This window comes from Macaca nemestrina, chromosome 1 (genome assembly GCF_043159975.1).
Source record: "Macaca nemestrina isolate mMacNem1 chromosome 1, mMacNem.hap1, whole genome shotgun sequence".
NCBI lineage: Eukaryota > Metazoa > Chordata > Mammalia > Primates > Cercopithecidae > Macaca > Macaca nemestrina.
In genome coordinates, this window is record NC_092125.1 from 174,183,930 (window position 1) to 174,208,398 (window position 24,469).

The 24,469-nt window shown below is 39.5% G+C and overlaps 1 protein-coding gene across 17 annotated transcripts in view; it reads right to left on the reverse strand.

Annotated features, from left to right (window-relative positions):
* Positions 1–24,469, reverse strand: part of LOC105495149 (FGGY carbohydrate kinase domain containing) — a 440,526-nt gene that overhangs the window by 273,222 nt on the left and 142,835 nt on the right. For all 17 annotated transcript variants that reach the window (XM_071092359.1, XM_011764399.2, XM_071092363.1 and 14 more), the window contains one exon: positions 14,239–14,354. In XM_071092359.1, coding sequence (XP_070948460.1) covers positions 14,239–14,354 — 116 coding nt within the window. The remainder of the gene's footprint in view (positions 1–14,238; positions 14,355–24,469) is intronic.

Here is a 24,469-nt window from a genome sequence, read left to right on the forward strand (position 1 = left end):
GAAATCTAATTAGTTTTATTGTATCTTGGTTGGAAAAAGGTTGTGTGAATCCAAGGATGAAGCTCAGAAAAAAAAAAAAAAAAAAAAAAAAATCCCAAACCTAGAAGTTGGCAATAATTACCCGGGATTATTCAAGGGGTTATGGTCTTTGGCAGATAACCTACCACCTAGAGAGAAATCTGAATTCAGAGGAATGGACAATCATTATGGTAGTAAGAACTATCATTTTCTGAAGATTTACTATATGCTAAGAGCTTTACCTGCATTATTACCTTTAATCCTCATGATATACTTATTAATCTTCATAATCTACTAACTGAGGCTGAGAAAGATCAAGTAACTCACCCAAAGTTACATAAGCAGAAATTTCATTACAGATGACAGTCAGAATTGAAGTCAAGTCCATGTGACCCTGTTGACCAATCTCTTAACTATTAACAAGGCAACCATTAACATATTGCTTATTTATTCTAGTTTATCTACATCAGTCACTTAAGGGCTTGATCAGTGTGTTCCTAGATCCAAATGTCTCTGACTTGGGCAAAGTCCAGTTCCTACATTTGCATGACTGAAGATTGGACAATGGATTGGGTGAATTCACCTACATAAATCTTTCTTTCCTTGACATTCTTCTAGTGGTTAGCCTCCTTCAAATGTCAGTATCCAGATTGGCTAAATGTCCTCACATTGCTGAAAAACTCAAACAGGAGAAGTGGCAGGGAGGAACAGAACCACCACAGGACCAGGGGTCAGAAGACCTGGTTTCTGGTCTCATTTCTGTCATTAAAATGCTGCAGCACCAAGGAAATTCACCTCACATCTCTGAGCCTCAGTGTTTTATCTATAAAATGAGTGCATTACAGCAAAATCTCTATGATCCCTTTCAGCTCTGACAATCACTGATTCTCCAGCAGTAGGAAGAGAAGTTGGGGGTGACCTCACTTTTGGGGGACTTCCAATTATCTTTCAGATGCCATATTGAAAGGAGGAACAGTTCCAGAGCAAAACCTCTGAAAGCTATTACCTTGTATCACCATGATGTGGTCAACACTACTCCTTTGCCCTTCTGGCTCTTTAGGGCTATTCCTGGAAGGGCCAGCAGCTGAAAACAGTACTTCCGGGAATCTAAGGAGTGGGAACACAGCGTTGGAACAGAGTGATGCAGGAGTGAATATTCCTGTCCTCCAGGTGCCAAGGTGTACTTACAAATGGTAAGAACTAACATTTCTACCGGCTTCATAAACCACACTGCCCTGTGACATCTGATATCACATTCCAGCTTCACAAAAAACCTTTATGGAAGGGAGGGTAGCTAAGGCGCAATGTATGTGATTTTAAAAAAGAAATGGGCTTACCCCACCACCAACCCCCACCCCCCCCACACACAGCTTCATAGGAGCCACAAACATTCTAAAATGACTCCTAATGCCCTCAAGTTTTATTTATTGCATTGGCAGGAGTAGTAATTAGAGCCATCTCTTGAAAGGAATGGAGTGAATCTTGCCATGTTGAGTCTCTAATCGGTGGCCCCATCTTTGAGGAAAGTTAGAAGTTCCATTAGAAACTAGCCTCCCATCCACTCTCCTATCTTGCCCACCACCACTCCTCTCCACCTTGCTTCAGGTCCACTATGCTCCATCCACACCCAACAGTTCACACATATCCTACACTCTTCCATGCCTCCATGTCTGTGCCTGCACTGTTTCTTCTGCCTTGGAAGACATTTCCCCTCTCTTCTGGTAAACTACTACTCAAATTTTCCAGACACATAAAACGCCATCTCATGAGAAAATTTCCTTGATACTACCACCAGTGCCAGTGACTGCCTGCTCTGCTTCTCCATGGCACCTTGGATATCTGTAGACTTACTGAAAAACCTTGAGATTACTCATTCATTTACCCGCCCCTACCCCTAGTAGACATGAGGTCCCCAAAGGGATGATGAATTCACTTTTGTGTCCCTAGTACTTAGCCCAGCAACTGGCACACAGGAGACACTCAGGGAGTGTGGCTGGATGGATGCATGACTGGAAGGATGGCTAACTGGCATGGAGACCTCCAAATCATTCTTTATCAGGCAGAAATTCGATACTAAACAGTAAAATAAGGCATCAATACTCAGAGGATAGGTACTTGCCTTCAGATAGGTACTTTCTGAAGATTTACTGTATGCTAAGAGCTTTACCTGCATTATTACCTTTAATCCTCATGATACACTTATTAATCTTCATAATCTACTAACTGAGGCTGAGAAAGATCAAGTAACTCACCCAAAGACCTAGTTCTGTTACTTAGACAGGAATGAGAAGGATGATAAGAGGATAAGGTAAGATCAAAAGCTCAGGGTGACAGGCAAAGGCAAATCTCAGTCCAGAGTACCCACAGGGATGGCCCCTATATTACTCCATTTTCGCACTGCTATAAAGAAATACCTGAGACTGTGTAATATATGAAGAAAAGAGGTTTAATTGACTCACAGTTCCACATGGCTAGGGAGGCCTCAGGAAACTTACAACCACGGTGGAAGGAGAGGGGGAAGGAAGGCAGGAGATAGCAAGAACAAGCAAGGACAATGCCAAACATTTATCAAACAATCAGATCTCCTGAGAATTCCTTCACTATCAAGAGAAAAACACTGGGGAAACAGCCCCCAGAATCCAATCACCTTCCACCAGGTCTCTCCCTTGATATGTGTGGATTACAATTTGAGATGAGATTTGGGTGGGGATGCAGAGCCAAACCATATAAGCCTCCCTCAGGACAAGCGAGGTAATGGTGTGATGGGCCCCATTTAGCCTAGAAAAGGCTGGGATTACCTGTAGTTAAAGATTTCTCCAGAGCGCTCAATATAAATTAGAAAAATTGGCACTTATATCACATGATACAAAGATGAAGCAGCACTTCAGCAAAACTCTGTGAGGACAGAAATAACTGAATTATCTGGCTCATTCACATCAAAATGAAAAACAAGCCACACACTATAAAGAACGAAGAGATGAATCCTTGTAAACATGTCCAGTTTTACTGGAAAAATTCAGAATATTGAATATTAATTGCCCTAAACGGATTTTACAACATCCACAACTATGTATGCCATCACTGGATTCAGGCTTCCAGCACTGGACATAATACATGTTGTTGCTAGAAACCTCTATGGTTTGTTTACAAAAGGGAATTTCCTCTTCTTTCCCCTAAAATGAAGTAGTATTTGTGAGAAAGCTCCCATTTCCTGCTTTAAAATCTCCCTTATTCCATCCATGGGAGAAGGAATCACCTAGCTGGATCCCTGAGACTTAAAAGATTGTATAATAGTATCCATGAGGCCATGTTAAATGGGAAATGGGGTCACAGGCCTGAAGTGGAGTCCATGAAGGCTTGGCATGTATCTCTGTGATGGTTTGAATGTCCCCTTCAAAAGTCATATTGATATAAAAAAAAGTTCAACATCACTGATCATTAGAGAAATGCAAATCAAAACCACAATGAGATACCATCTCACACTAGTCAGAATGGCTATTAAAAAGTCAAAAAATAACACATGCTTGTGAGGTTGTGAAGAAAAAGGAATGCTTAAACACTGTTGATACACTGTTGGTGGGAGTGTAAAATAGTTCAGTCATTGTGGAAGACAGTGTGGTGATTCCTCAAAGACTTAAAGACGGAAATACTATCTGACCCAGAAATCTCATTACTGGGTATACACCTAAAAGAATATAGATCATTCTATTATAAAGACACATGCATATGTATGTTCACTGCAGCACTATTCACAATAGCAAAGACATGGAATCAACCTAAATGCCCATCAGTGATAGACTGGATAAATAAAATGTGGTACATGGACACCATGGATTATTACACAGCCATAAAAAAAGAACAAGATCATGTCCTTTGCAAGGACATGGATGGAGCTGGAGGCCATCATCCTTGGCAAACTAACACAGGAACAGAAAACCACATATCGCATGTTCTCACTTTTAAGTGGGAGCTAAAGAATGAGAACACATGGAATAACACACACTGGGTTCTTCTGGAGGGTGGAGGGCAAAAGGTGGGAGGAGGAAGAGGATCAGGAAAAATAACTAATGGGTACTAGGCTTAATACCTGGGTGATGAAATAATCTGTACAACAAACCCCCATTACACAAGTTTACCTATGTAACAAAACTGCACTTATACCTTTGAACTTAAAAGTTAAAAAAAAAATGAACAAAAGCTCAGCACATTAAAACAAAAAGTCGTGTTAAAATTTCATTGCCATTGGGACAGTATTAAGAGGTGAGACTTTTAAGATGTGATTAAGCCATGAGGGTTCTGCCCTCATGAATGTATTAATGCCATTGTCTTAGGAGGCACTTCTGATAAAAGAAAGCCCAGACCCCTCTTGCCCACTCTCATTCTTGTGTGTGCAGTCTCACACTCTTGCAGCCTTTGCCATGGGATGATGCAGCAAGAAGGCCCTTACCAGATTCCCAGAAGTTATTGGCACCCTTGGACACTGCAGCCTCCAGAACCCTGAGCTGAATTAAACTCTGCTGATTATAAATCACACAACCTCAAGTATTCTGTTATAGCAGCAGAAAAGAACTAATACTTTCTTCTTGAGCCACCCTGTACTCAGGCCTGTGGACTCTGAGTTCATAAATCAAGCTGATCAAGTGCAGCTTGCTTCAGGCAAGTATAGGTGGCTTCTTTTCTCTTTGTCTCAACTTATTGGCCAGCCAATGGGTGGATAAGTCAGTATTGCGCAGGTTCCAAAGTCTAGCCAGATTCCAACAACAGGTAGAAGATCCCTGAACTTTGATTCAGTGTGACCAAAGACAATACTGCACTCTTGCCTCAGGTGGCTCTGTTCAGGTGGCGTATCAACTTGATCGTGTTGGATAAGCTTTTTGATGTGCTGCTGGATTCAGTTTGCCAGTATTTTATTGAGGATTTTTGCACTTTTATGTCAACAGCATATACCTATCATTAGTTCATTGGTCAAGACTCTTTTTTTTTTTTTTTTTTTTTTAAGACAGAGTCTTGCTCTGTTGAGCAGACTGGAGTTCAGTGGTGTGATCTCGGCTCACTGCAAGCTCTGCCTCCCAGGTTCACACCATTCTCCTGCCTCAGCCTCCCGAGTAACTGGGAATACAGGTGACTGTCACCACACCTGGCTAATTTTTTGCATTTTTAATACAGATGGGGTTTCACCATGTTAGCCAGGATGGTTTCAAACTCCTGACCTCATGATCAACCTGCCTTGGCCTCCCAAAGTGGTGGGATTACAGGTGTGAGCCACCATGCCCAGCCAAGGTTCTTTACTTAAAATTTTTTTTAAATTATACTTTAAGTTCTAGGGTACCTGTGCACAATGTGCAGGTTTATTACAAATGTACACATGTGCCACGTTGGTGTGCTGCACCCATTAACTCGTCATTTACATTAGGTATATCTCCTAATGCTCTCTCTCCCTGCTCACCCCACCCCATGATAGGCACCAGTGTGTGATGTTCCTCGCCCTGTGTCCAAGTGTTCTCATTATTCAGTTTCCACCTATGAGTGAGAACATGCGGTGTTTGGTTTTCTGTCCTTGCGATAGTTTGCTGAGAATGATGGTTTCCAGTTTCATGTATATCCCTACAAAGGACATGAACTCATCCTTTTTTCATGGCTGCATAGTATTCCATGGTGTATCTGTGCCACATTTTCTTGATCCAGTCTATCAATGATGGACATCTGGGTTGGTTCCAAGTCTTTGCTGTTGTGAATAGTGCCACAAGAAACATAACGTGTGCATGTGTCTTCACAGCAGCATGATTTAAATTCCTTTGGGTATATACCCAGCAATGGGATGGCTGGGTCAAATGGTATTTCTAGTTCTAGATCCTCGAGGAATTGCCACACTGTCTTCCACAATGGTTGAACTAGTTTACAGTCTCACCAACAGTGTAAAAGTGTTCCTATTGCTTCACATCCTCTCCAGGACCTGTTGTTTCCTGACTTTTTAAAGATGGCAGTTCTAACTGTTGTGAGATGGTATCTCATTGTGGTTTTGATTTGCATTTCTCTGATGACGAGGGATGATGAGCATTTTTTCATGTGTCTGTTGGCTGCATAAATGTCTTCTTTTCAGAAGGGTCTGTTCATATCCTCTGCCCACTTTTTGATGGGGTTGTTTGATTTTTTTCTTGTAAATTTTTTTAAGTTCCTTGTAAATTCTGGATATTACCCTTTGTTAGATGGGTAAATTGCAAAATGTTTCTCTCATTCTGTAGGTTGCCTGTTCACTCTGATGGTAGTTTCTTTTGCTGTGCAGAAACCCTTTAGTTTAATGAGATCCCACTTGTCAATATTGGCTTTTGTTGCCATTGCTCTTGGTGTTTTAGACATAAAGTCCTTGCCCATGTCTATGTCCAGAATGGCATTGCCTAGGTTTTCTTCTAGGGTTTTTATGGTTTTAGGTCTAACATTTAAGTTAATTTTTGTATAAGGTATAAGGAAGGAATCCAGTTTCAACTTTCTACATATGGCTAGCCAGTTTTCCCAGCACCATTTATGAAATGGAGGATGCTTTCCCCATTTCTTGTTTTTGTCAGGTTTGTCAAAGATCAGATGGTTTTAGATGTGTGGTATTATTTCTGAGGGCTCTTTTCTGTTCCATTGGTCTATATCTCTGTTTTGGTACAAGTACCATGCTGTTTTGGGTACTGTGGCCTTGTATTATAGTTTGAAGTCAGGTAGCGTGATGTCTCCAGCTTTGTTCTTTTGGCTTAGGATTGTCCTGACAATGTGGGCTCTTTTGGTTCCATATTAATTTTAAAGTAGTTTTTAAATTAACTTTATAGTACTTTTGTCCAATTATGTGAAGAAAGTCATTGGTGGCTTGACGGGGATGGCATCAAATCTATAAATTACCTTGGGCAGTATGGCCATTATCACAATATTGATTCTTCCTATCCATGAACATGGAAAGTTCTTCCATTTGTTTGTGTCCTCTTTTATTTCATTGAGCAGTGGTTTGTAGTTCTCCTTAAAGAGGTACTTCACATCCCTTGTAAGTTGGATTCTTTGGTATTTCATTCTCTTTGTAGCAATTGTGAATGGGAGTTCACTCAAGATTTGGCTCTGTTTGTCTGTTATTGGTGTATAGGAATGCTTGTGACTTTTGCACATTGATTTTGTATCCTGAGACTTCACCGAAGTTGCTTATTAGCTAGGGAGATTTTGGTCTGAGACAATGGTGTTTTCTAAATATACAATCATGTCATCTGCAAACAGGGACAATGACTTCCTCTATTTCTAACTGAATACGCTTTATTTCTTTCTCTTGCCTGATTGCCCTGGCCAGAACTTCCAACACTATGTTTAAAACGAGTGGTGAAAGAGAGGATCCCTGTCTTGTGCCAGTTTTCAAAAGGAATGCTTCCAGATTTTGCCCATTCAGTATGATATTGGCTATGGGTTTGTCATACATAGTTCTTACTATTTTCAGATACATTCCATCAATACCTACTTTATTAAGATTTTAACATGAAGGGCTATTGAATTTTGTCAAAGGCCTTTTCTGCATCTGTTGAGATAATCAAGTGGTTTTTGTCTTTGGTTCTGTTTATGCAATGGATTATGTTTATTGATTTGCATATGTTGAACCAACCTTGCATCCCAGGGATGAAGCCAACTTGATCATAGTGGATAAGCTCTTTGATGTGCTGCTGGATTCGGTTTGCCAGAAATTTATTGAAGATTTTCACATTGATGTTCATCAGGGAGTATTGGTCTAAAATTCCCTCTTTTGTTGAGTTTCTGCCAGGCTTTGGTATCAGGATGATGATGTCCTCCTAAAATGAGTTAGGGAGGATTCCCTCTTTTTCTATTGATTGGAATAGTTTCAGAAGGAATGGTACCAGCTCCTCTTTGTACCTCTGGTAGAATTCAGCCGTGAATCCATCTGGTCCTGGACTGTTTTTGGTTGGTAGCCTATTCATTATTGTCTCAATTTCAGAGCCTGTCATTGGTATATTCAGGGATTCAACTTGAATGGCTTAGTCTTGGGAGGGTGTATGTGTCCAGGAATTTAGTCATCTCTTCTAGATTTTCTTGTTCATTTGCATAGAGGTGTTTCTAGTGTTCTCTGATGGTAGTTTGTATTTCTGTGGGATCAGTGGTGATATCCCCTTTATCATTTTTTAATGCATCTATTTGATTCTTCTCTCTTTTGTTCTTTATTAGTCTTGCTAGCAGTCTATGAATTTTGTTGATCTTTTCAAAAAAATAGCCCCTGGATTCACTGATTTTTTTGAAGGGTTTTTTTGTGTCTCTATCTCCTTTAGTTCTGCTCTGATCTTAGTTATTTCTTGCCTTCTGCTAGCTTTTGAATGTGTTTGCTCTTGTTTCTCTAATTCTTTTAATTGTGATGTTAGGGTGTCAATTTTAGATCTTTCCTGCTTTCCCTTGTGGTCATTTAGTGCTATAAATTCCCCTCTACACACTGCTTTAAATGTGTCCCAGAGATTTTTGTACTTTGTGTCTTTATTCTTATTGGTTTCAAAGAACATCTTTATTTCTGCCTTCATTTCATTATGTACCCAGTAGTCATTCAGGAGCAGATTGTTCAGTTTCCATGTATTTGGGCAGTTTTGAGTGAGTTTCTTAATCCTGAGTGCTAGTTTGATTCCACTGTGGTCTAAGAGACAGTTTGTTGTGATTTCTGTTCTTTTATATTTGCTGAGGAGTATTTTACTTCCAACTACGTGCCCAATTTTGGAATAAGTGCAATGTGGTGCTGAGAAGAATGTATATCCTGCTGATTTGGGGTGGAGAGTTCTGTAGATGTCTATTAGGTCTGCTTGCTGCTGAGCTGAATACAAGTCCTGGACATCTTGTTAAGCCTCTGTCTCGTTGATCTGTCTAATACTGACAGTGGGGTGTTAAAGTCTCCCATTATTATTGTGTGGGAGTCCAAATCTCTTTGGGTGCTCCTGTACTGGGTGCATATATATTTAGGATAGTTAATTCTTCCTGATGAATTGATCCCTTTGCCATTATGTAATGGCCTTCTTTGTCTGTTTTGATCTTTGTTGTTTTAAAGTCAGCTTTATCAGAGACTAGGACTACAACCCCTACTTTTTTTTTTGCTTTCCATTTGCTTGGTAGATCTTCCACCATCCCTTTATTTTGAGCCTATGTGTGTCTCTGCATGTGAGATGGGTCTCCGGCATACAGCACACTAATGGGTCTTGACTCTTTATCCAATGTGCCAGTCTGTGTCTTTTAATTGGCACATTTAGCCCATTTACATTTAAGGTTAATATTGTTAAGTATGAATTTGATACTGTCATTATGATATTTGCTGGTTATTTTGCTCGTTAGTTGATGCAGTTTCTTCCTAGCATCGACAGTCTTTACATTTCGGCATGTTTTTGCAGTGGCTTGTACCAGTTGTTCCTTTCCATGTTTAGTGTTTCCTTCAGGAGCTCTTATAGGGTAGGCCTGGTGGTGACAAAATCTCTAAGCATTTGCTTGTCTGTAAAGGATTTTATTTCTCCTTCACTTGTGAAGCTTAGTTTGGCTAAATATGAAATTCTGGGTTGAAAATTCTTTTCTTTAACAATGTTGAATATTGGCCCCCACTTTCTTCTGGCTTGCAGACTTTCTGCTGAGAGGTCTGCTGTTAGTCTGATGGGCGTCCCTTTGTGGGTAACCCAACCTTTCTCTCTGGCTGCCCTTAACATTTTTTCCTTCATTTCAACCTTGGTGAATCTGTCAATTATGTGTCTTGGGGTTGCTCTTCTCGAGCAGTATCTTTGTGGTGTTCTCTGTATTTTCTGAATTTGAATGTTGGCCTGCCTTGCTAGGTTGGGGAAGTTCTCCTGTATAATATCCTGTAGAGTGTTTTCCAGCTTGTTTCCATTCTCCCTGTCACTTTCTGGTACACCAATCAAACGTAGATATGGTCTTTTCACATAGTCCCACATTTCTTGGAGGCTTTGTTTGTTTCTTTTTACTCTTTTTTCACTAAACTTCTCTTCTCACTTTATTTCATTAATTTGATCTTCAATCACTGATACGTTGTCTTCCACTTGATCAAACTGGCTATTGAAGCTTGTTCATGTGTCAGGTAGTTCTCATGCCATGGTTTTCAGCTCCGTAAGGTCTTCTCTACACGTTTATTCTAGTTAGCCATTTGACTAATCTTTTTTCAAGGTTTTAACTCCTTTGTGATGGGTTCAAATATCCTCCTTTAGCTCAGAGAAGTTTGTTATTACTGATCTTCTGAAGCCTACTTCTGTCAACTTGTCAAAGTCATTCTCTATCCAGTTTTGTTCCGTTGCTGGAGGGGAGCTGCATTCCTTTGGAGTGGGAGAGGCAGTCTGATTTTTAGAATTTTCAGCTTTTCTGCTCTGTTTTATCCCCATCTTTGTGGTTTTATCTACCTTTGGTCTTTGATGATGGTTATCTACAGATGGGGTGTTGTTGTGGACATCCTTTTTGTTGATGTTGATGCTATTCCTTTCTGTTTGTTAGTTTTCCTTCTAACAGTCAGGTTCCTCAGCTGCAGGTCTGTTGGAATTTGCTGGAGGTCCATTCCAGACCCTGTTTTTTGGGTATCACCAGTGGAGGCTGCAGAACAGCAAATACTGCAGAACAGCAAATACTGTAGAACAGCAAATACTGCTCCCTGATCCTTGCTCTGGAAGCTGCATCTCAGAGGGGCACCCGGCTGTACGAGGTGTCTGTCAGCCCCTACTGGGAAGTGTCTCTCATTTAGGCTACATGGGGGTCAAGGACCCACTTAAGGAGGCAGTCTGTCCAGTTCTCAGAGCTCAAACACTGTACTGGGAGAACCACTGCTCTCTTCAGAGCTGTCAGACAGGGACATTTAAGACTGCAGAGGTTTCTGCTGCCTTTTATTCAGCTATGCCCTGCCCCCAGTGGTGGGGTCTACAGAGGCAGGCAGGCCTTGTTGAGCTAAGGTGGGCTCCACCCAGTTCAAGCTCTGCAGCCACTCTGTTTACCTACTGAAGCCTCAGCAATGGCAGACGCCCCTCCCTCGACCTCGCTGCCACCTCACAGTTCAATCTCGAAATGCTGCTCTAGCAGTGAGCAAGGCTCCATGGGCATGGGACCCACCAAGCCAGGAGCAGGATATAATCTACTGATGTGCCATTTGCCAAGAATGTTGGAAAAGCCCAGTATTTAGGTGGCAGTGTCCCGGTTTTCCAGGTATAGTCTGTCACGGCTTCCCTTGTGTAGGAAAGGGAAATCCCCCAACCCCATGTGCTTCCCAGGTCGAGGAAACCCATTTTAAAAGCAGCCTCCCTCCTCTCAAGAAACTGTCTCCTGCCCTTTACCTTCATTTCTGCCTCTCACTTACTAACTTCTTGGACTTGGAATTTACATTTATTCTTTGCCTGGCTTCCCTGGTCCCAAATAAAGGAATGATCTATAAGCTAATACACTGAATCCCTTCATATGACAAACCCTGTTAGTAATGCAAATAATCACTCTATAATTCAGCCATGTTGAACACATGAATTTTCATAAAGTGGGCTACCCCAATAGTAGAACAAGAGATTTTCTCACGAATTAAAAAGGCAATTGGGGCATGCTGAAATGGCACCTGGATAATCAATTAGAACAGGTGGGATGTTGCTTATCTTCCTAAGGGTCCTTTCCCCCTGCTGATCTCTTCCTTCCTGTGTGCTTTTGATAGATGCCTAGGATTAGATAGGTAACTTGGGAATTAGTCATGTGGAACTAAAGGTCAAAACTTATTGACACAGATCAGTTTGTTGGATGATTTTATTGAACACAGATCATTTTATCAGTAGGGCTATATAATCCCCTACCCAAAAACTGTGTTTCATTTTTCTCCATCAGTTCTGAATATTAAGTCAATTTGCACAGTTTCAACTGTAAAGAAATTTCTATTCAACTGTAAAGAAATTTCTACTATATTCTTTCGATGCACAAAACTATTTTTCCTTACTTTGTATAATGTTCCCAAACCAAGCCATCCAAATACCTCCTTGAAAGAAGGCATTAGGTAGTAACATTTTAGCTTTAGAAACTTGCATGTAGTTACTTAAACCCTGTAAATTTTTTCTCCTGTCCTTGAAACACACCATATAAATGTTGCATTTGATCCTTAACTTACACTTCATAAATAATTCATTTTAAAAAAATTCCTCCATAAGACCATCAGTTGCTGAGGTGTTCAGTTTTCGGGGAAAGCATTTATTTACTGCATGGGCCCAGGAAGCCTGGTAAACACTTGGCTAAAAGCTCCACATGGAGCAAATTATGGTAATTGTATTAATGCTCAAATCCAGGATGCTCAATGCTCAAATCTGCTAAAAGGTTTTACACTATATTGTCCACATCTTGACGGGCAATGAGGCCATTGGAAATGTTTAACACTTCATAGGGAGGCTTTTGAGATTCATTTTTCATAGTTCCAAGAATTGCTAAAGAATGTCTAGAGGTAGCTTCCAGAGGAGTTTCTGAAAGTCACAACTGAGAATAAACAGCCTCTTAAATATCTTCTACTTTGGGTTCAGACTGAAACTACAAGCTCAGGTCCCCAGAAGTGAAAATCAAAGGAAACATCACACAATTAATTTTGATAAATGGGTAAGTTTTAATTCACGTACAGCAATATTCTGCTTAATGATATGTCTCCTTAGGACATCCATTAAAAATCCATTAACTTAACAGGGAAAAAATCTAATAAAGTTACTCTGGAAATTTTCTGCTAGATTAACATTATGGACTTCTAATGAATATTTCTTGTAGATACTGCTCCATTAGCAGAGCTAATATACTAATTAAACATGTGTCATGTGTGAGGCAGGAAAGAGGAGCAGAAAAATATAACAGTAATCAGAAAATCAGGGTTGAAGTTGTACTCAACTGCCAAAGATAATGTTAAAATCAGTAAATATCATTAAAGATTTTTAAAGCAAAGAGTGCCAACCTCCTAGTACAAACCATCTCAATATTTTAAACAAAAAGTCACTGAAATATGAAAATATGCCATGCCCTGTGCCAGGACAGGAAATACAAAGGTAAATAAGTGAAAATCTTTATGTCAAAGAGCTCACAGTCTAGTGAGGAATCAAGATACATAAACAGGTAATCAATATATATGCTAATAAAGCTATTTTCAACATACCATGGGAATATTCAGCAAAAAACAACTAATTTTTTGGAGGGCATATACATTTTACAAATCACTTAAACCATTAGGTAACTGAAGCTGAAATTTGTGTCCCAGTAAAATATTAGTTCCTTCCAGGTCCTCCCAGTGGGAGAATTTCAATCCTGACTTACCATTTATTGATTCCATGCCTGGTTAGGCAAGGTTACTAATCTCTCTGATTCTCATCTGTAAACATGCAACAGTGCTTTTGTCAGTAGTTGTGAGAAATATATAAAACAAGGTACATACAAGCACAGAGAAATGTGCTTGGGGCATAGAAGATGTACTTTACTACCCACATAAAAGGCCTTTTTACCTGTTCACAGCCTTGCCTTGTCCTGTGAACCTAATTTATAAAATTATTTTCCTAATACTGACTGGAAGCAGTCCATACACAGCCCCTTCAGTATGCTATTCCCAAGATACTCCTTACAAATATCTTCCTCGGTCTAGCCCAACAAATTTCTCTCTCTTTCTCTCTCTCTCTTCTTCCCCCCCCCCGCCCCCTTCAAGACAGAGTTCTGCTCTGCCTGTTGCCCAGGCTACGGTGCAGTGGCACCATCTCAGCTCACTGCAACCTCCTCTGCCTCCCAGGCTCAAGCAATCCTCCCACCTCAGCCTCCGGAGTAGCTGACACTATTGACACGTGCCACCACGCCAGGCTAACATTTGTATTTTTCTTGTAGAGATGAGGTTTTGCCATGTTGCCCAGACTGGTCCCGAACTCCTGGGCTCAAGCAATCTGCCTGCCTCAGCTCCCAAAGTGCTGGGATTACTGGTGTGAGCCACCACGCCTAGCGCAATTTCTGATTCTATATTTCAATGCAGATTTTCATAGCATGTATCTCCACTCAGTTCATATAAATGTTAAGGCAAGAGCCTAATAGTCATGGCCTACCGGTCATAATTAACTCATTTGTCTTGGAAAAAGTAAACTTCATTCCTGTGTTTTAATGCATACAAAAACAACAAACATACAAACCACAATAACAACAAACCCACCAAGATCCTCCAGTGCACATAATCACTCTACAGATGTTTTATTCTTTTACCTATTTTGCTGTAATTATCTGCAACAAAGTCTTCCAAACCAATCATTTTCCAGAAACTGTCATCCCAGCCTCTCTCTGCTGAGTATGTCCACTTACACACCAGGGAGCAGAGAGACCTAAGAAAACAGAAGAAATATAGAACTGATCATATGAGTGAGGCTTCCTTTATATTTTGCAAAATACCCATCCTGATATCTGCAGAGGTATTAAAGAAGTAGAATAAGCCAATGTAGATAATGACACATCCCTGCTTAGGTAAAAAGTCTTCACGGATACCTGTTAATTATGGATAGTACCTTCCTTCACTTTCAAAAGTCTCAGCCCTGGCTGGGCATGGTGGTGCACACCTGTAATCCCAGCACTCTGGGAGGCCAAGGCAGGCAGAGCACTTGAGGTCAGAAGTTGGAGACCAGCCTGGCCAACATGGTGAAACCCCGTCTCTACTAAAAATATAAAATTAGTCAGGTGTGGTGGTGGGTGTCTCTAGTCCCAGCTACTTGGGAGGCTGAGGCAGGAGAATCGCTTGGACCCAGGAGGCAGAGGTTGCAGTGTACCAACATCGTGCCACTGCACTCAAGCCTGGGCAACAGAGTGAGACTCTGTCTCAAAAAAAAAAAAAAAGTCTCAGTCCTTTCAGTCCTTTATTTGGATCCTGATTAAACAAACTGTATGTGAATATTTGTATTTACATCTATGTTTATAAGACATTTGTGAGATAATTAGAAATTACAACCTTGCTATTTGATAAAAATTTAATTATTATGAAATTTTAGATATGATCTTGGTAGTTGTGGTTATGTTAACAAAAGGCTCCTTATCATTTAGAGATACATACTGAAAATGTTTGCATAAGATGATATGGTCTCTGGAATGTGCTTTAAATAATATGAGAAGGACAAGTAAATGGCATGTGGCTAAGGGCAGGATTGGTCATGGGTGGTTGTTGGGACCTAGTGATGGGTTCATGGGTGTTAATTATACTACTCTCGCTACATGTTCAAAAGTTTCTATGATTAAAAAAAAGTGTTTGACGTGTCTGGTGGAGATAATAAATGATACGATCATTCCAGTCTAAAGCAATATTTAGTAGGAGGAAGACTTGAATGCTGGATGCTTTCTTTTCCAGCTTCATTTCTCATTAATTCACCCTTAATATTCTATAGTCTAACAATAAAAGGTCACTTGCAGTTCTCTGAAGAAAGTCATGTTCTTATGCACTTAAGTGTCTTTGCCCTAACCCCATCTGTTGGGAAAACTCATCCCAGCTTCTTCACTATGATAATTCAAACTTTTACTTAAACCTAGGCTGAGATTCCCGTTCTGGGTTAGGTACTCCTCTTCTGATTTCCCAGAGCATGGATTATGTCTTCTACTACAGCCCTTATCATGCTGGGTAAGTAACTGCTGCTTTATGTTGCTCCCCTAGAGCCTTGTAATCTGTTCTCCATATTGTGCCCAGGGCAAACTTTATATAATAAAATATTTTATATCAATCTCTGATTAAGATCCTTCAATTGCTACTCACTAACTTCAGGACAAAGTCCAATGCATAGCAGGGCTTAAAGAACCCTTTGTGATACGACTGTGCCCATATCCACAGTCACTCTGTTCTGGCCATCCCCACCCTTGCCTTCTCATACTGCAATACTGAATTATTTGGAGTTTGCTATAGTGAGCCTTCATTTCCCATTTCCCTGTGTAATGAACTCTTTTGCTTCATTCTTCCTGGAACAGTCATGCCCATTATGCATCTAACTCTTAGTTAGCCTTCATGACTCAGCTCAGATGGTCTTTTCTCAGGAAGACCCAATGAAGGGCAGACTGAGTGAAATGCTTCTTCTCTAAGTTCTAATTCAGACATATCCTTATCTTAATTTACCACAGTAACTGTCTTTGCCCATTCATTTCACCGTCTCTCCCACTAAACAAGCAACTCCATCAGCACAGAATCGGCCTTACTCTTCTCTGTATCACAAATACCTCATTCACATTCAGGATTATGACAAGCCACAATGAATACTGACTGAATGGAAACATTAAAGGATGAATGGGTTGTCCATTACATGGTAGGTAAATGGTAAACCTGAGAGTTCATGCAATTTTAAAGATAACCCAAAACCTATCTCATAAGGACAATAGTCTAGATGTATCTCACTCAGTCATTCACATAGACTCATGCGTTCACTCACTCACTGAACAAATGTTTAGTATTCAGTTACTATGATTCTGGCACTATGCTAGGATTCAGGAAACCAGTGGTATGCAAAATATCTAGTCCTTTGCTGTCATAGAAGCTGAAAGTTTAATTGGAGAGACAGAAATTGATCAAATAATCACAATTAAAATTATATACTAACAAATAGCCATAAATACTCTGAAGGAAGTAGAGGGAGAAATGAAAGCCTTTAGCGGAAGAACCTGACATAATCTGGTGGTGGACAGGGGGAGGAAATATCAAGGAGGGGTTCATGGAGGTGGTAACACTGAGTGAGGCTTAAATATCTTTTGAAAGCCAACAAATGTCCCTTATCATTAATGATTTTTTAGATGTGGTACAGATCGCAGAACACATTGAGCTATGCTAAGTGGCATAAATATACTGAAGAAATGCTAACACTTGTAGAAACATGCTAAATTATTCACCTTTTTAAAGCAACGTACACTGTTAATAAGTAGAGAAGGCAGCCCACCTATGTAACATGTTCTGAAGAGTATACGATACACTAACTCCTCCTGGCATGACATCTGAAATTCCAACTTTTGGGGAGGTATGATAGCTCCCTGGCAAGAGTAATATTAGGGAGCAAAAGGCAGTATAGAAGGATTGTTTCCAATGATCCAATCACATAGGGTAACTCCTCAATCCCCAGATGTCCCCATTCTTATCTGTAGAGCACTGTGACTCTACTTTGACTTTTCCTTCCATCTTAATGGATTATTACTCCTTTCACCTATCCTTGTCTGCTTGGTAAACTCCAAGTCATCCTTATGGTCCAGTTCCAGTGTCAGCTCCTCTGTGAAATTTCTCTGCTACTTCCAAGATAAACTCATGGCTCTCTCTCTTGAGGTACCATTGTAAGCTTAAAATATTGCACTATATTTCTCAACAGCTGATAAAGGCTGAGTTCGTGGCCCCAAGTCTTCATCTCTCCACATACCCACGCTCTTTGCCATGCAACTTTGTAGTACTGCACCCTCCTCCCCCTGTCCCCCACACTGTAGGCAGGGCTTCCTTTCCTACCTCTGATTCTGATTCCTTACCTCTGACTTCTGATTCTGTCACATGACTGAATTTAGCCAAAATAAGGAAGCAGAAGTAACTGCATGCCAGTTGTGAGTCTAAGCCTCAAGAGATTCTATGTGTTTCTGCTTGTTCTCTTGCACCTCTGGCACTGCCATGAGATCATTCTAGGCTAGTCCACTGGTCCCATGAGGAGGATAAGAGAAACATGGAGCAGGGCAATAGCCAGTTGAGCTCAATCTGGATCAGATACCTCCAGACTGTCTTGGATCAACGTGGATCAGTCAGCCAAGACCCCAGTGAGTGAGTCCAACTGAGACCAGAAGGATTGCCTAGCATAGCACAGCCTAAATGAGCTGTCCATGAATCAAATAAATGATTACTGTATTAAACTAACAAGCATTGGTTGTGGTTCATAATACAGCAATAGTTAAAAAACTCAACACTTCACAGCATAACTGTTTTTCCAAGCAGATTTTTTCCCCAATAAAGGGAAAGTTAGGGATGTCTTGGTCTTTACAAGAAGTTAAAATAAGGCAGTATGCCTGGAGTGAAGATGACTACAGAAGTTTTATGGCTACAGATGCCTCTGGCAACTCTCTCCTTCATCAGGATTATTCAAACAACATTAGGGTCCAATTCATTGAGTCTCTTTAAATCAAACTGATGGGTAACATGGATGTGCTATTAAGCAGCAGAACCGGTCAAGTTTAGTGAGTACAACCGAAGCCACAGGTACTCCAAAACTCTCCAGGAGAGAGAGAAAATACAGGACTTTGTTTATACTGTTAGGGGGTAAAGGCAAGGTACTAGTAGCAGAACAAAGGGCTTACCCCTCCCTGAGTCTTCTATTAAGACCAGTTTTGACATTTCCTGAAGTGTTTTAGCAACTTGCCCTCTTTGGATAACTATTCACCTTTAGGCAAGCTGTACCTACTAGTCACCCCTACCCAAAGGTTTGTAAACTTGGAATTAGACATAGGGGCCTTACACAGTCAGGGCTACACTGGCAGTCTGGGTTGCTTCTACGATTGAGCCAGAGAGAAGTGCTGCTTCCACCAAGGGTGCTCTAGGAGGAAAGAAGGGGCCACTTGCTGTTGGCCGATTGGGTGACTGCCAGCCCAAGTGACAGGGCAGGAACTGCTGTACCTTTCACTGCTTTCAGATTTGTTAATGCAGAATGAATTCTAAAAACCTATATGAAAGGCAAAATAGCATTTATCAATGAGTAGGCCAAACAAAAACAGTAACTAACTTAATGGGACTAGTTCACCTGAGAGATCCCACAAAGCATCTATAAGAGGCAAGTCCCACGGAAGTAGAAATGATGAAAAATATGGTAGAATATTTCAATGATGAAAACAATGAGGAATCAGAAGAATGCAAAAAACACTTTCTGGAAGCATAAGCACTGATTTTAAGTTTAAAATTTAATCACTGACACTAACGAAAATCAAATTAATGCTCTGGAAGACCAAGTAAATGAAATATCTTACTACAAGTAGCAAAGATACAAAGAGATTGACATAATGATGGAAGAGATAAGAGGCTTGGAGGACAGATTTCAGAAGCCTAACATGAGATTCCAGTACATATTTTTTTTAAAAAAAGAGAGAGAAAAGGAATGAAAAAAAAGAAAAGAACAGATGAGGGAGATATTATAATTAAATGAATACAGTGCTAGGTATTTTAGTATACTGAACTGAAGTAAGATTCAAGCCCACAGATTAAAAGTCTCATTAAGTCTAGGAAGTAAATCCAGGAAACACTTGAGTAAACAGAAAATTATACAAGCTTCCAGACAGAAAGAATAGGTTTCTTACAAAGGATTCATCCTAGCTAAGGGAATTCTCATCTACAACTCTGGAATGTGGACACTGGAATAATGTATAAACTACTAAGAGAAACTGATTAAAGAATCCTATACCCAGACAAAATATTGTTCAGCTGTCAGGGGAAAAAAAAAAAAAAAAAACATTTTCAACACACAAGGATTCAAAAAGTAAACTTCCTATAAGCACTCTCTGAGGATAATATTTGAGAAAGAGTATAACCAAATAACAATTGATTTGGAGCACCTTTCTCAATATGGTGGAAATCAAAGACTAGAAGAACCAGCAGACACTGAGATCCTCTCTCACTCTCTGTATGTGTCACTTTCATGCATGTATGTATATATATGCATGTGTGTGCATAATATGCTTAAACATATACATATATGCATAAAAATATAGGCATATACATATTTAAATCTAAGTGGATAATAATAATGTAAGCAGGAATCTGTAATATTGAGTTTTCTTAAAACACAATAGGCCTGTTATTCTACAAAAAAAGAAACAAAAAAAACCCGAAAAAACTTAGTAACAGTCTGGAACTGAAAATAAACATTAAGTAAGCAAATATTAAGCAAGAGTCTAGAGAAGGGGTACACAGAAAACGTTCCTTGAAATGCATATACATGTTTAGGCAGAACATAAGTTTATTGTTGGTTGTAAGGAATGAGAATGTAACCACTAGTAGAAACAAAAAACTTAGTAGAACTGTCAAAGTAACAAGGAATAAAAAGGAATAAAGAAAAAAAATTATCAAGCCAGTGAAACCAATAAACCACACAAAACAAAAAGGAAAGGGAATGAGGAGTGATGTAATATAAATAGAAAACAAAATAAGATGGAAGAAATAAGGTCAATTATCTCAGTATTTCATCAAATGTGAATGGGCTGAATTGCACAACCAGTTAAAAGATAAGATTAATCATACTGTCGTTAAAATTAAGCTATACCTTGTTTATAATTCAGATTTTTAAAAATGTGATACAGTTTTCTTTCAAAAATGTTCTACAAAAACATAACATAAAAACAAAAAAAATTTAAATGACAATATAAGTATCAAAATAGAATCAAGATTAAAAATATTAAACAAAGAAAAGAAGAATATTTCATAATGACAAAATGCTCAGTCCAAGAAAACTACCATTCATAATATTTTATGAACCAAACAATGTAGTATGAAATATATGAAACAAGAGCTTCTAAAATTTAAAAAGCATTTGAAAAAAGACAATTCTATTTAAAGATGTTATTGTACTTTCAGAATGTGAAGAAACATGTAAACTATAAGAGTAATAATAGCTATTATTATTACTACTGGGAAATTAAAGGGTATCAATGCAATCAACAAACTCAATTCTGTATATTCACATAGGAGGATGGAGAAGGAGAATATTTTATAATTCAAGCGAAACTACATGGGTTAAAGATACCAAATGGAAATGTGAACCCATACAAAGGAATGAAGAGTATCAGAACTGCTAAAATGTGAGTAAATATAAGTGACATAAATTTTCCATTTTAAATTTCTTTAAAAAATAATTGACTTTAAATCTTTATACAATCCAATGCATGAACAAATCATATGAAAATAATAGCACAAATCACAGGAAGATATGAAAGTGTATTATATATAACGAGGCATTAAAATTATTTTAAGATCAACTGTGATAAGTGAAAGATGCATATTACAAACTGGCAAAAAAGACGTAAAACTCTTTGGAGATAAAATGGAATAGTAAAAAATATTTAAGTAACCTGGAGAAGACAGGAAAAGGGAATAATTATATAGAATATATAGAACACAGAAAAAGAAAATAGATTAAAACCCAACCAATAAATGTAAATGACCTAAAATCTCCAATGCGAAGGCAAAGATCATAAAGCTGAATACAATAAAACCCAACTATATGGAGTTTAAAAGAAACTTATTTTATTTTTTAGAGAAGAGCACTCTGTTGCACAGGCTAGAGTGCAGCAGCATGATCAGAGCTCACTGTAGCCTTTAACTCTGGAGCTTAAGGAATCCCCCCACCTCAGCCTCCTGAGTAGCTGAGACTATAAGCACACACCACCATTCCCAGATTACTTTTTCTTTTTTTATTTTTTAGAGATGGGGGTTTTGTTATGTTGCTGAGGTTGTTCTCTACTGGACTCAAGCAATCATCCTGCCTCAGTTTTGTGAATAGCTGGGATTATAGGTGTGAGGTGAGTCACAGTGCCTGGATAAAAACAAAACAAAACAAAACAAAACAAACAAACAAAAAACACTCATTTTCAACATAAAAATGCAAGATAAAGAGTAAAAAGATGCAAAAATATGGCATGCAGGCTGGGCGCGGTGGCTCACGCCTGTAATCCCAGCACTTTGGGAGGCTGAGGTGGGTGGATCACAAGGTCAGAGGTTCGAGACCAGCCTGACCAACAGGGTGAAAACCCGTCTCTACTAAAAATACAAAAAAAAATTAGTCAGGCGTGGTGGTGTGTGCTTGTAATCCCAGCTAGTCAGGAGGCTGAGGCAGGAGAATTGCTTGAACCCGGGAGGCGGAGGTTGCAGTGAGCCGAGATTGTGCCATTGCACTCCAGCCTGGATGACAGAGCAAGACTCAGTCTCAATAAATAAATAAATAAATAAGGCATGCAGATACTAATAATTAATAAGCTGAGGTGGCTATATTAATATCAAAGTAGACTTCAGAACAAGAAATGTTACCAGGAATAAAGAAGTATATTACATACTGAGAAAAGGGTCAATTCACCAAAAAGACTCATAAAGAAGAAATCATAATTTTTAGAAAGGTAACTTGAACTCAGCTAAAATTAGAACTTTTCTTCTTTTGTTTTGGCCTACCACTAGCAAACATGTAATGCAAGAACTGTATATGAAATCAAGGATTCATGACAGAATGTGGTCACCTAAAACTGCCCTTGCTTTATAGGTTTGCCTGAAATTCCAGTGGTCTCAGCAGCCCATGGTGATGAAAGGATCTGGCCCACTAAAGGAGTACAGAACTGTGGACTATTTTAGGCATGAGTGTGTATGAGTGGGGAAGACCAGGAGGCACTGAAGGATCTATCTCATTATCACAAAATAATGTTACTATTTTATTTTATTTTATTTGTTTCATTTCTTGATGCTCTATCTGGCCTTCTGGAAATTTCAGTATATAAGGTCAGGTCACAACCTCCCAAAGCAGGGTCCAGGGTCCATATCTGCCTTTTTCATCCAGTTATGTGGATGAGTAAGCACAATGCTACTCCGGCAAATTTTGAGAGCTCAATGCATGTTAATTAAGTGAATGAATAAAAACCTTCAGATCGCAGTTATAGAAGGAAGCTTTCAGGTTCCTAATCACTTTTTAATTGCTTCTATTATAAAGCCTAGATCTTTAGATACTGCTCTGTATGCAGGTTGGAGAAGAGACAAAAGTTAGACTCCTGGAGTGCCCAGAGGCAGTAGCAAGCAAAACACTGGATTCCTTGCATAGACCATTCATCTCAATGGAACCAGGAGAGCCTTTGGACAATGCTCTCCTGGCTGTGCCTACCTCACATTCCTCCCATCACCTACTGCCCAAGACACAAATGCATGCCAGATCTGTAGCAGACCTTCTTTCCTATTTCAAAAAGTATAAAAACAAAAACAGGCTTCTGATTAAAGATGCCAGCTTGACTACACATGTTAACCTCTGTACCCTTTAAAAAATTCCAACAAAATGGCTGTACAAGAATGTTTCAAAGAGGCAAAAACCCACAATGAGAACAGGATAGAAGATGACAGCATAAAAAATCTAAAAGCCAAAAATCATGGTAGTAGTAACTCTCTTGGTAGACTTGAGAAAGGTAAAACCTAAATAGCAGCAGGAAAAACCCACGAGCAAAATGATTACTCTCCAGAGACCCAAAAAGTTCAGGAGGTGGTGGCGCTCACCACCCCTGAAAGTGAGGATAAAAGTGAGGCTAAAAACAGCAAGATGGTACAAAAAGTATGTTTAGGAAGTAATTAGATCCCAAGTGACCTCACTATGAGCAACCAGGGTACTACTTCTCCCACGCTATGGAAGAAGAGTACTAAGGTCCAATGTATTAGTCCATTTTCACACTGCTGATAAAGACATACCTGAGACTGGGTAATTTATAAAGAAAAAGAGGTTTAATAAACTCATAGTTCCATATGGCTGGGGAGGCCTCACAATCATGGTAGAAGGTAAAAGGCACGTCTTATATGGCAGCAGACAAGAGAGAAGGAGAACCAAGTGAAAAGGGTTTCCCCGTTATAAAACCATCCAATCTCGTGAGACTTATTCGCTACCACAAGAACAGTAGAAGGAGAAACTGCCCCCATGATTCAATTATTTCCCACTGGGTCCCTCCCATAACACAAGAGAACTACCGGAGCTACAAATCAAGATGAGATTTGGGTAGGGACACAGCCAAACCATATCATCCACCCTCAGAGAGGTGCGGTAAAAGGCTCAAGTAAGGGTAGAGTATCTTGACAAAAACAAACTGATTCAGTATCTGCTTTTTTGCAGGCCAGCCCTCAAGCTCCTTTCCCCGACTCAGTTCCCAGAGCTTTGGCTGCTAGGTTCACACCCTGAATATTTATTTTTGGGGAATCTGACCAGAAAAAAGAAAAGATATAAGGCTAATTGGGAGAGCAGAGGGTATAGCGAAAATAGCCCAGCCAGATCACTCTAACCTTAGGAGGATTAAAATGAGGGAATATAAGTGAAGCTAATATAAGTAAAGCTACTATAATCAGCATCTGTATTTTCATCATCTTTATTTTCAATCAGAAAATAGTTACTGAAGATATTTCCCTCTATATACATATCAGAGTTTTCCTAGGCAGGTAGGAGCCTCCAGACTCTATCAGAAACAAAGCAAAAGGGTCACCAAAATCCCAGCCAGAGACCATGAAGTAGCCTCAGCACAAACAAGAAGAACTTTTTACTCTCCTGCTTTTACTCAGAGCAAGGCGCACATCAAAAGCACATGCCTGCTGAGTTCCAGGGGCCTGATCATTCTCATGCATTTCTCCACCAAGATTTTATAAAAATGAAGCCGGCGCTGCTGCATTATTTATACACGGCTCATGTACTGACATTGCCAGGCCCCCACTTTCAAGGGAAACCTTTTGTTCTCTGCTTAGGGA